Source organism: Peromyscus eremicus, chromosome 6 (assembly GCF_949786415.1).
Source record: "Peromyscus eremicus chromosome 6, PerEre_H2_v1, whole genome shotgun sequence".
NCBI lineage: Eukaryota > Metazoa > Chordata > Mammalia > Rodentia > Cricetidae > Peromyscus > Peromyscus eremicus.
This window is the reverse complement of record NC_081421.1, coordinates 107,109,189-107,123,003: the sequence shown is the minus strand read 5'-3', so window position 1 is coordinate 107,123,003 and position 13,815 is coordinate 107,109,189. Positions and strand designations below refer to the sequence as shown.

At 36.9% G+C, this 13,815-nt stretch overlaps 1 protein-coding gene across 1 annotated transcript in view; it reads left to right on the top strand.

The window, feature by feature from the left end:
- The window catches only part of Bank1 (B cell scaffold protein with ankyrin repeats 1), a 230,354-nt gene that overhangs the window by 33,737 nt on the left and 182,802 nt on the right, over positions 1–13,815 (top strand). The window contains exons 4-5 of the mRNA XM_059266624.1: positions 7,104–7,242; positions 10,728–10,867. Of these exons, the coding sequence (XP_059122607.1) occupies positions 7,104–7,242; positions 10,728–10,867 (279 nt within the window). The remainder of the gene's footprint in view (positions 1–7,103; positions 7,243–10,727; positions 10,868–13,815) is intronic.

Below are 13,815 nucleotides of genomic sequence, written 5' to 3'. Positions count from 1 at the left end.
CTACATGTATTAAGCTACTTTTAGTAACTTGATTTCACAATAAGCAGACAGATATTTTATTTTCCAAAGGGGAGATCCACTGTTGACTAGAACTTAAAATCACTTATTTTTGACAAACATTTTAAAATTATAAATGTATTATTGGGTGATAACATCATATAGGCTGGAAGAATTAATCTCTCAAGAATAAGAATACAGTTAGAGGGAGAATTTGGAGAAAGTAACAAAATAGATTCATTCTTCATGTTTCTTCTTTTCTTTGATTGAGTCACTAAATTAAACCACTAGAAGAGTTTGACTCTCAGTACTGGGCCTCAATATCTATGGTATCCTTAGGTGGAAAGTATAATACATATTGCTAAACCATCTTATTAATAAATTAAAAAAAAAACTCAGAGCCAGAAATTGGGGTTAAAGCCTGAGAGAGATCAGAAGAATAGGAAAAACCACAATTAACCTCACCTCACCAACTCCACAGCTTCCAAAGAGAGCTACTTCCTGTCTACTCACACCTATATGCCTTTCTGTTCTGTTCTTTCATTGGCTCTCTCAGCCCAGTTACATCACTTCCTCTTTCTGCCCGGCTCTGTCACTTCCTGACTGTCTGTACAGACCTCTAGACCTCTATAGTTAGTGCTGGGAGAGTTAGCTGTGTCTTTGTCCAGTCTCTGCGTAATGGGAAAGTGCAGGGCTTGACTCAAATCCTTGCTTGAGTAGTCTGTGAGGCTGGATCATCTCAGCTAGCCATCTGGAAATTGTCCTGAGTAGTTTATAGTCCAAAGCTGATCTTTCAGTGATGTTTGTCGGCTTAGTGGTATTATTATTGTCCATGTGGAATCATAATTGTGATATCCCATCATCTTTTTGGAGATTTCAAAGTTGCTATTATGCATGGTCATGGCTCCTTGCAGAAATTTTTTTGGTGCCCAATGTGGGGCATGGATTTATGAAAAAGCCACTTGACTGTGGCATTGCAATCCCCAGTTCAGACCTGAGCTACACACAGCTGGTTGCAGTGGCACACACTGGTAAGATTTGCTGAAGGAGGTGGAGGCAGGAGGATCCTGAGTTTGATGCCAGTCTGCAGGGGTCGCTGAAAAGGAAAGGGCAACAGTATAAAAGAGCCTTATGGGAGATGTATGAAAAGGTCCTTCTGGAAGAAGTGGATGGATTTACATGACCTGACATCAGGAGATCTCTGATGGCTGCTGATGGTAGGTCCCCAACCCTGTGGTCAGAGAAGCTGAACATTCTGTAGGGTTGCTGAAATAAATCCCTTACTTCCACCTCGCAGACTGTCGGAACAGAAGTATTGCTCCTTTAAGTCACTTTCTTGTCAGTTCTAGAGGAAGGAAAACCACTTAGACACTACCAGAAATGGCAGGAATTTGAACTGTATACTTGAGCTGCATACTTTTGAGATACCAGACACAGATGCCCAGGGAAAGACAAGTTGCCACATGGGTAAAAGAACAGGTAGCTTAAGTTGGGGAAAAAAAAGCTAAGGAACTAAAGCTGGCAGCTCCTATGGAGTCAGAAATAATGGAAGAAACAGGAAAGAACTGTAATAAAAGCAATGTGATCTAGTCTCAAATAGATGAAATCAAAGTAGGAAATAAAATAACTCTAAGAGTAAAAATAGCTCCCCAGGAGTTATGCAATGAGTCTAAATAGCTACTTTTAAAAATATCTGCAGCAGTAAAATTTGAGTATTATAAAACCCTCCCCTAACTAGTCACACAAAAAATTGAAGACCAATAGTAAGCTTCAGTTGTCTTTAGGCAGACGTACCTTATGTAGATGACTAGACAGTGGTCTTTTAAATAGACCAGCCATAGGCTTTTTAAAAATTTCTATGGATATAGATAGAATTTTTTCAGGCCTTATAAAGTTAAATTATTTCAATATCAAATCCATCTTGAGAACTCTACTTTCTAAAAAACCCTAGAAGTCAAAAGATCATATAAAACATTTTAAATCCAGCATTATGCCTCCAACATTTCAGAATAATCTCATCCTTTGGACCAAAAATAGTTATCACAGACAAATCTTGGGCTCCCAGTAAGTAGATTTTAGTACAATCTGAATCCATATACTGTTGCCAAGCACCACAGAAAAGACCATTTGGTTCCAGCTGAGTGAAAATTATGTTTCTGGTTTCCCTGGAGAATGTTCAGTATATGCCAATTGTCTGAAATGGCAACCTTTGAACTTCACCAGATTTCTGAGACATCTTCTAGTTAGTAGATGGGCGAAGACCAGAGAGCAATGCCCCTTCTCCTGAAAGTAACAACAGAGGCGTCTCAGGAATCCTTAAAGTTCCAGAACTTATCAATGCTATTTCTGACAGTTTCTAGGCCATTGGAAGTGGGCCTTATTCACACCTAGGCCTGCTGAAATCCATTTTGTAGTTCTGTGTTTCTATCATGTTGACGTGGCCATGTGTTCAATGGGGGCACAGTCTTCCTTCCCTGTGATGAGAGTTAGTTTGCCACCACCCCCTCATTGCTCCTGGCTGTACAACTGCTGGATCTGTGATCCCACTTCCTGTGGCATTTCCACTCACTGTCCACTCTTGTTCTGCAGAAGCAGCTTTTGTATGTTGCTAACTCAAGTGGAGCTTTAAGCTGTTTGCTGCCTGTGATCCTAGGAGCTGGGGAGCATTGATCCTTCCACTGAGTAACCTTTCCCAGCCCCTTTCTGTCCACAGATTATTAATTTCCTAAGCCTTGACAATCTTATGCTGCTTCAAAAAAAAAAAAAAACAAAACAGGAAAACAAGAGAAAAATATTTTTAGCATTGACCCACTGTTCTATTTATAAGGGTTATTTATTCCTAACTCTTTGAGAAATAAATAAGTAGGAGTGTTCTGTGTAAGCTTAAACCTGTTTCTTGATAAAGCCTTTCTTTAAGTTTCTATGGGACTGCATATTTCTTCAAGTTTAGTATTCTAACCCTCTTTTACTTGTTTATCAGTCAGACATTCTAGATCTTATATTGTGGAGTCACAAATCATAGGCAGTATGATGTTAGTTAGGTCTGCCAAAGGTATCCATTGTTGAAATGGCACATCCATCTTTATCTTTCTGATGAAATCCACACGGAAGGTATTAGCTCAATGGTGGCATCTAGACTAGTATCTCTTGTGTATGCTGTCCACTGCCTCAAAGACGTGACTCTATAGAAATCTTTGGCAAATTCCCATGGAGTAGTGGTTCTCCACTTAGAAGAGTTTTGCCTTTCTTTTATATGGGGAGATGCAGGCAAACCTGCAAGCATCCCAGATTAACACAGTTGCTACTGACATCTAGTTGATAGAAATTGGGAAGCTGCAAGCATTACATAATGCACAAGGCATACTCATGACAGTAGCTCACCTCATCCAAAGTAGCAATCCCACTAAAGCTAAATCCTGTCTCTGAGTGTACACCTACAACAAATGAGTCACCTTCACTTCTGCCTAACAGTGACACCAAGAACTCTGGCTCCTTCCTGTGGCTTCTGTGAAGTTGGCATAGTTGTACTTTATTCACTTTGTGAAAAATGTCTGATCTTTAATAGTGATTCCATTAACACCTTCCATACAATTTACACGAAGCTTTCTGAAGCACTGCAGTCTGTTCTCTGAACCCTTATCTCTCTTGCTATTTCTGAGTCCCCATCAAGGATTGGGCAAGGCTGTCTCTGTTTCCTCTGCAGAAGCACCAACCTCAAGACCAGTTAAGATTCTATTGGTTGTAGTATTAAGGCAGCTTCACGTAGTTAAAAGGGAGGTTTATTTTGTTGGGTAACTTACAAGTAAAGGGATAGGTTACAGGGTCCAGGAAAGGTATAGTGCAGTCCAGCGGTGTTCTGGAGAACTCTGCTCAACCTACCTCCAGCGTCCAGGGTCCAGGAACCAAGAGGGCTGGCACATCTGGGTCTCGGGTCTTAAGGGCTCCTGTCTCAGCCTTGCTTTATAGGCATGACAGTTAACGAAGCCTCAATGGGGATAGTACTTCCAGGTCAAAGCTGGAACAGCTACCCACTACAAGATTCTTTTCTTCGTCTTGTTTTATCTGTGTGGAAGAGCCTTCATTATCACAGCCCTTCCCTTTTCCAGTTCTTCTTCTGATACTAAGAGACAAGTAAGTGGCAACTGTAGAAGCCAGTGCAGCAAGTTTACCGAGTCCCAGAAACCCGTCTTTCTTGAGCTGGTATCTTTTAAAATAAAGTAGTTATGAATGTGTGAAAAAGACATAGGTCACTGTGCAAAAGTGTTAGTGAGCTAACAGTGATCTACTGGGATCTCAATCTTCTATGTGTGTTTAAATTTCAGCCCAAACACCCAAGCAAATCCCCACTACATATGTGCTTTATTATAGACCAAACTGTACTCCTTTTGTTGAAATCTTAAGTGTGGTGAACAGTATAGCAACCTTTAAAGTTTATAAGTAGTAATGATCATAACACATTCTCTCTGTTAATTCTTAGACCCCCAGTAAAAGGCACAAACACAAGTCAAAAAGATAAAGCACTAAATGGTAGCTTCATAACTGAGAAAAACAAGTTTATGATATATGAACATCCTAAAGCTTTCTCCTTGAATCAAATGTACCCACACAACTAAAGACAGATCTTTTCTCCTGGACTAGGCTCTTTACTGCAGGGAGATGCAGGTGTATGTACAGCCCAGCATGGAGGGTGCTAAGGAATAGAGCCTAGCATACTCAGTTCAAAGCTGTCATAGCTTTATAGTATTCCATATTAATTCTTAGAATATCAGAGGATCTGCCATGTCCATAATGCTCAGAAGGTATGAAAATGATATAAAGATTTTAAAATGCTATCAGAGTATTTTGGATGAGGAGAACTAGGGAAGAATAGAGAGTTTGACCTAGTCATGGCTGGATGCAGATGTAGGTTTGTTTGAAAGTTCCAAATTGCTTGCAGGATAAAGTTAGAAGGAGGACCCTGTAAAATCTGAGTTGGACTTTGGTGGAAAGCACGGTTATGAGAAGGCAAAGGAGGAAAGATCAGCAAGGCAACAATCACCTTCAAACAGGACCAGCTACTTAACTTGCAGTGCAAAATGAAAATGCAAAGCCCCTTGGTTCAGATTAGTTAGCATTTCAAGGCAATGACAGCAAAATGTTTAACATTAAGAGCAGGGTTTTGTGAGCCCCGATACTGTGCAGGTCTTGGACCCAAGAAACCAGCCCAGGGTACAAATGGAAATGTGGGTATTTTATTTAGGGTGTCTTCTATTTGGAATTTTTTGCTGGATGGTTGAAAGGTAAAGTCCTGCCCTCTATTAAGAAGGGAATCTGGTACATAAGAAGCAACGTATTTGGGACTGTTCATGCATGAGAATGAGATATCTTAGAGAATAAAATGTTTGGAGAGCATACCTATGCTTACCAATTCCATAGAGTCAAAGAAGGAGGGACTTAGGTATTGAAAAGATCTCTAAAGAACTATAGAAGCCTATTAAAGACTATTGAAGACCAGACCAAAAATGAAATGTGAAGTCACTGTCTGGGGTTGAGGTGACAGATGTAAGGTTATTAGACATATGAAGAACAGATGGGACCATGGGATTGTGTTCTTTATCTGCTGACATGCACATGTTCCAGGGACAGGAACAGAGATTCCTTTGAGGTAGGATCTGTTCCCTGTGTATAGTTGGTAAAGAGAAATTTAAATCAAACTTGAATAAATATTTGGGATGTGACTCTGATGGACAATGGTTAAAGTGGGCCTAAGAATCAGTAAGTGATTGGTAGCATAGACATACCACTTCTAGTAAGGCCTGAGGACAAGACATTAAGGTATAAGCCTTATTAGTGTGTGATTCTGATTAAAGAAATGACACTAGAGTAGGAAAAAATTTAAATTGATGGCTTTTTAATAAATATGATATCGTGAAAATGTATCAGCGGGTTTCCTATTTACTGGCAGGGTGAAATTTACTATGACAACAGCCTTTAAGAGATGATATCTGAGACAGTCATAAAATACTTTATTTTTCACAGAGTCAGATAGCATAATATAAGAAATAATGTGAATTTGAAAGTTAGATAATTCTTAATAGTTTTTTAAATATAATCCTAAATTGCTCTGCTTATAAACGACAGTAATCTTCTCGACTTCAATTCTGGGCAGTGTGTGTGCATGTGCGCACATGTGTATGTGTGTGTGTGTGTGTGTGTGTGTGTGTGTGTGTGTGTGTGTGTGGTGGGGGGTGTGTGTCTGTGTTTTTCAGTTAGAGTTCAAGGAAATATTCTTAGATAAAAGTGTTTATCATAATTTCTATAAAGTAGACATCCAATAATGTTTATCAGTTGCACCCTTCCCAATTGTTATATTTTTTTCCGGATTTAGTTCCCAAAATGTGGTTTTCATATTTTTTCCTCTGTTCACAGATCAAACTTCTCCAACATAATTAAATCTTGAAATTTTCAGCTGTGTAACTTTAGTGATTCCAGACTCCTTAATGGGCCTTTGTATAAGTGAAGAATACCCAGAGAACTACACACACACTGCGGAACTATACAACATTAATATTTCAATTATATTTTAATTGTAAGAGGTCTTAAAGTTAGATTTGTTAGGTTTTTACACACACACACACATACACACACACAGAGAGAGAGAGAAAGAGAGAGAGAGAGAGAGAGAGAGAGAGAGAGAGAGAGAGAGAGAGAGAGAGAGAGAGAGAAATGATATTGTTATCAAAGTAATATACTTGGGAAAGGAATTGCTCACTGGCTTAATTACTGTAAATCTGCTGGTCTGTGAAATGAATCTGATACCCTGGGATGGGAAGGGAAGATAAATGCAGGAAGAGACAAGGGTAAAGGAAACAACTGTGTTCTCTCTGTTTTTTGGTTGCAAAGCATGTTTTGGGGCTGGAAGAGGATTTGATAGATATCAAAGTAATAAATGTAAAATGCAATGAGTCATGCATGAATATATTTATATATTAACATGGTTGAAAAATACAAACAGGATAAACTTATTTACCAACAGTGTTAAGATTTTGATCACTAATAAATATCTTGGGCACTTTGGTGAAGGACAACTCTTTGACATGCTTAACCTATATATTTGCACTTTACAGAATCCCGGTGAGATATTCATTCTGTTGAAAGATGAACTAATTGGTGAAATTCTGGAAGTTGAATTTATATCGAGTAACAAGCGCCTCAGAACACGGCCAGCACGTTGGAGTAAGAGTGTCTGGTGCATGAAAGCTGCAGGTGAGAAACTTTGTGTTTTAATAATAATAAAACCTCTCCCCGAGTTCCTTTCCTGTGATTTATGGTAAATGGTTTCACTTCCCTACAGAAACTGAGTTTGCTCGGCAGGTGCTTCCTGTGTTAGTTCTCACATGTTCAACGTTGTTATTATTAATCTGATTTGCAAAAGTGAGATTGTATAAATCCTTAGAACTTGGTTTGTATACCATTTAGGAAAATGGCTGCCAGTAACATCAAACATCACTAAATATGTCAGTGGAGAGTACTTTGATATATAGTAGCTACTAAATATGGAATTAAAATTATTTCCTTTATGCAGTATGAGGATTCACAGATTTTTTTTTATTTTTATTAAAGAACTTTATGTTTTCTTTTCTTTGGTCTCCATTCAAAGCCTTGGAAAGTTTTAGCTATTTTATAAAGTGTAATTCTTTTTCAGTATTTCAGAGATTTTCTTCTCATCATTTCCTTATCTCACTTGCAAAGCTAATCATTTGGTTATTCATATTTGCTTGTTCCATACTAAACTATATTAGACTCCCAACACCTAGTTTGAGTAGCACATAACTACTTGTATTTCCAGCTCCTGGGGATCTGACACCCTCTTCTGGCTTCCACAGGCATATACCCACACACAGACATACAGGCATCTGCATTCACACATACTAACCCACATGCACAAAATTAAAACTAGAGAAAGTAAATATTTTGAAAAATAGTAGACTACTTGTTTTTGTTCTATGGCATATTTTCTAAAATCAGAGCATAAAGTTATATAAAATTTCAAAAACTATGAGCTTTGTAAATATTTTTACATAAAGATATTTAATCTCATAAATGTGGAAATATAAAATATTCATAATTGCAAAGTATATTAAGTACATTCTGAGCTCATTATATAGTTCATTTATATTTACAAGCCAGCATTGTTTGTTTACATGAGTAGCTCCTCTATGATTTCTACACTCAGCTGGCATTGGAGTTGGGTTCTCAGGAACAAAGCTGTTATTCCAATAATATGCAGACACCCAGCCACTGTTTCCTAGTGTGGAAAGCATGCAGAAATGTGATGGGAGGAACCACCCTCTGCTTCTCTTTTGCTTTCTTGTTCTTAGCCCCTATTATCCTATGTCACATTCTTTTTTTCTATGTCACATTCTTGAATGATATAATAAATAATACTTTGTAAGTAATTAGTTCCAGAGTTCAGACTAAATCTAGTTAAAATAAATCAATACAGAAATATCAATATTACAAATTAAGAGGTACTTAAATAATATTTCCCACGTAGCAGATCACGATGCCAAATGAAAGTATCCATATTATTTAAGAATGGTTTTGATTGATATTCGTGCCAGGCATTGTAGAAAGGATAAAAATACACAAAAGTTCCTGAAACAATTAGAAGAACATACTTTAAAAACATTTGAAGACATTGAGATGGGCTAAAGTTTTTTAACTATAAGATACTTCAAAGCATAAGCAAGAAATGCAAAAATAGACAAATGAAAATTTATTGACTTTTCATAAGAGATAACACTACTACCACATGTTTCAGCTGGTAACAATACAAAGAAAATTTAATACCATATTCAATGATGCTCAGAAGGAAGAAAATTCTCACACTCTTTTCCTAGGTAAAATTTCTTTCCCTTTGACCCACTTTAACACTACAGTCTGAGTTTTTTGCCTGAGAAAATGCCAAGCAGTTTGGTGATGCCCCCATCATCCTTTAAGCTTAATAATTTTATGTATCTATAATCACTTGATTTTTCCAGGGACCAAATTTTTCCTAATGGCATCTATGGCTAAAGCATTTGAAATTACAATAGTTCCAGCTTATATATAGCTAAGCCTTGAAAGTATGCTAAAACTTTCAACTAGAAATATTAACTAATTTCTGTGCAGAAGAAACAGAATGTTCCTCTGGTACCAGTAATACCATGAGGAAACAAACCTAACAGCTGGGGAAATCTAATTAAAAGTTGAAAAAAATGTGTAGTACATGAAGAAAAATATTGACTCTTTATTAATAATAAAACTGTGCTCTAGATAATGTAAATTGTAACTTCCTTTCTCACGAAAAGTACTTCAGGAGATACAGCTTACTGTGCTGAACTTGCATGAGAAAGAAATTGATCAGTAAATTTCTGTTTAGTTTATGATTTCTAGGTATTATAATTCTGGAAACAATTTTAAAATGTTTTAAGCTGAGTTTTACATAAAATCTGCTGAAATCAATTTTATTTAGCCCTGACAACACCAACTTCCTGTTCACCTCACTGTCACCTCATGAGTTCATGGGATCCGTGTTGTCGCTTTGACTCTCTGTTGCGATTTCTCTTATTCTTTATTGGGTGTCTATTTCTTTGGAAAGAGAGTGATACATTTCAGCACGTATCATTTTGTAACACACGTTAAGTGTCTTATCAAGAATGTGAAGATGGAAATTTTAGCTCCATGATCTTGTTCAGTTTAAGATTCCTTTCTGTCTTTTTCTTTTTCTTTTCTTTTCTTTTCTTTTTTTTTTTTTTTTTGGCTTTGAATTTACCTGAACAAAATGATGACAGATGTGTTAACTTCATGAGATGACTCAAAATTAGTGTCTAACCTTTAAGAAATTAAACATTCACAGCTGTTCAAGGATGTTGATCTTTTCATTAAACTTCTTCTGAACCTCATATTTTAAATGACATTTTTTAGAAGAATTTGAGAAATATCTCTATGTCAGAGTAAAAAGCTATTAAAATTTGTCCTTCAAATAGATCCAAAAACAAATTTTGCTTTATTTATTACACAAAAGCATTACTCTTTAATTGAAATTATTGTTTTTTTTTAATTTTTTAATGGAAGTCCACAATTTTTTATATAGCTCTAGCATTGCTGACAGTAGAATTCAAGGTATGGTTTGTCAGTCCCTTTGAACAACTTGTTTACAGAAGGCTTTGGATGAAGGGTAGATGGATGAATAGATGGATGGAGTACACAGAGGTCATCCTGAAGATTCTGGATATACTTACTTTCCCCAGGACTTCTCATGCTAATCAATTGCAAAATGTTCTGTAATTTCAATAAATCTTACTTCTTCTACACACATTTCTAGAAACTGGCATGTAATGAATGGATTTCTTAATCACAAAATTGAAACAAATACCCAAGCTTAAAGAATAGATTCCTTTTGCTAAATTCTAAGGAATTATGTAAAGATGATTTGTATCCTTACAAAAAGTGTATCAGTAGGGAGAAGTAATTTAGTACTTTGCTTTTTTATATAATTTTGGCATGTTTTTGTCTTGGAAGTTTATTTAATCTAAATGTGTATATTTTGTGTTTTTTTAAGTACTGAATATAGAAAAGAAATACTCCAAGTACTGGAAGTTAAATGCTAGAACTTCATAAAGGCTTCCTTTGAAGTTTAAGTCATAAAGATACGATGTGTGCATTATACTTGGCACTTAGCTTAACTCTTGTTTGTGTTTTGTAAGATTTTCCTGCTGGTTCAGTCACTGTCAACATCCACTGTGATGGAATCATCAAGGCCACAACAGAGATTAAATACTGTTCAGCAGCAAAAGCCATAGAAAGTCCATTTAGAGTGTTAGATCCATGCAAGAGTTTATGCCAGGTAAGTTGATCTTTCTAACCAGCTAATCACACTGTGCACTGAAGGGCTAATGCAGAAAGGAAGGGCTCTTGATTTGGGGTAGGTGTGACGGAGTGTGAGTGGCCGCATGACACACAGGAAGGAAGAAGCCAACCTCTGAGGGCCAGAGACACAGACAAATTGCTTTGCCTCAGTCAGGTCATTCCCAATACTGCCAGCCAGAGACAGCCTGTTCATTACAGCCTGACTATCCCGACAGGCTCAATTTAAAGCTGTTATGGAGCACATAGATAATAGAAGAAAGAGATTCAAAAAGCACCCTTGAGAAATTAATTTCTTTACTTAGATGTGAACAACACAAAACAAAAGAAAGTCAGGCCGTGTATCTGATCCTGTAACACTATGTCAGACAAACCTAACTACCACCAAACAGGGGAACCCGGGTGAGTCTTGCATCTACTTTAACGTGGACATTTTTTCATTTTTAGATTATTCTTAGTTTAATTCACTGTTACCTGACAGTAAACATGATTGAATCATCCATGTTCTTTAAGATAACCTTCTGTATGGTATGTGAAGACGTGTCCTCAGGCCCAGAACCTCGTCTCGTGTGATAAAACCTTGCTCAGGGATGGGGACTTTATGATGTATTGCTGGCCTCCTTGAACAGCCCATATTTAAGACTTTTTCCTATCATTGCCCAGACTTTTTCCTATCAGTTGTGGGCATATGAAAGAATCTTAAGGACTCTTCAGGAAGCTTAAGCCATTAGTTTGGTTTCTGCATTTTTTTTAAACTTGACCCACTTTTAATAGGAAGAAATCTTGCTTAATATGAAAATGTATCACATACATGTTTATTCCATTGACTTTCAGAATAAAATAAATATTAACTAATGTGAACTAGAAAATGCTAAGACTTGATGTTCCATGAAAAGTACAAAACATTTTTTGCTACCTGTCAGTTAGAATTATAGACTTCACTTAACTGTCTTGCTGGGAGAGGAGGGCAGAAGAAAGTGGAAAGAAAGGGAGAGTTGGTTCAGTCAAACAATGTGATCCTCACATTTAGCATGAAAAGCCCTTTGAGATCTGTAACAAAACTGTCAACAACAGTAATATTACAGACCGCCATGAACCTACTGTGATTGGCACTGGAGGCTTTCCTTATTTTGTGTGACACTTTCTTCTTTGGCATTCTTCTTTATGAGTGTCACATTTTAGAACAATGGGAAAGGCAAATGTCTTAGAAAAGGACAGAGAGTGAAATACCATTTGTCAGCCTGGGAAGTCTGAGGACATTTGACAAAACATCTCTATTGCAGTTGCCAAACAAGTGCAAACATAATAGCTTGAAATATAGATTGCTTCATTTTCTTGTGACAAGTCTGCCTTGCCTTCTACTAAAAATTCTATTCTTAACTAACATTTAATAAAGGTGAACCTCAGAATTCTCTGTCTACAGCTGGTGTAGAAGTAAAGTAGTCTCCAAATACATATCTGAACCAGGTTTAATGCCAGGAGACAGTGTGTATACAGTGAAAATTAAATGTACGACTCCTGGATACATTTTTCAGAATAAAATAATGTGTAAGTTATGATTTCCTCTGTAGCTTGAAGTAAATGTACAGATTTTGGGAAATTAGAAAAAACTCTGTTTATCTTTACCCTGTGTCTAAAATGAGAGGTGAGAAGCACTATGGCCATGCCTTGGTGTTCCCTCTTCCCCAAGTCCAGGGACCTGTAAGGGAAGGCAAACTCATTCCAGACTTGCTCTCAGGCTCAGCATGTGCACTGAGTCTCCAGAGGCAGAACTAGTCCAGTCTGTGGACAAGAAACTCCCGGCTGGCAAACAGACACATTAGAGTTAGGGTGAGTGTACCTGGGTAGGGAGAGATGTGGGGATTTTGCTGCCGACCTCAGGATTCAAGAATTCGTGGAGATTAATGCAAGTGCACTAGGCCCTATTGCACCCAAGTGTCCCATCAGAGGCTAGAAGGAGTGCTTCAGTTCCTGTCCCTAAAGCATATACTGCATGTGGACTGGGGTTCCTCTAAATCTGCACACATTCTCTGTAAACTCACTGGCACGCTGTAAGAAAGACCCTACATTTGATGGAGGAGGAACCACAGAGACAGATATAAAAAAATAAATTTCCTTAGTATTTTTTAAGGCCAGTTGTGTACAAACTGCTTTTTCTGAGTTCATATATAACACTATGGTGGTTATTCCTTTCTTATGATGCTGTCACTATACCCAATAATTTGTGTACTTTGCAAATGTTCCACTGAATACCTCTATTCAAAACCTAACATACATTGCAATCATACTTATTATAATTATTGTTTATTTGTAAGAAAATGTATGAATTTACCCTACCTGCTTAGCTGAAATGGCATACAGTAAGATCTGCTGTGGGCTTCCCCTGCATGGTTTAATGGCAGATATTATTTCACTAAACCTGAAATTATTAACAAGATCCTTCTATAGTCATTTAAAGGCTATTGGGCATATAATAGTCTAAACCCAGTATGAATTTGAGGAAAAAATAATTAATGAGAAATTTGTGGGTTTTGTTTTTCAGTTTTCCTAGAACTCACAATAAGAGACTTTGTATGTCATTTAAAAGCTATTGAACATATATAGTAATATAACCATTCTACGAATTTTAATAAAGAATTATGAAAGAACTGGTTTTGCTTTGTTTTAATGATGTCCATTAGGTTTTAGAACACTTTACCTCAGTGAACTTAATGGTCTACTTAAATCAGTTCATCTTTCTGTCTTTCAGGGGTGATAAATACTCAAATCCCAGTACAAAGCCAATAAAGATTCAATTATAGTGCATCACTTAAAATAGAGATCATGAGATATTCAAATGAAAAAATCTAAACTTAGTTTGGTGGGATAATTAATATCCAAATACTGTAGCTAGAAATACTTTAGTTTGCCTTTAACTGAGATAATTAA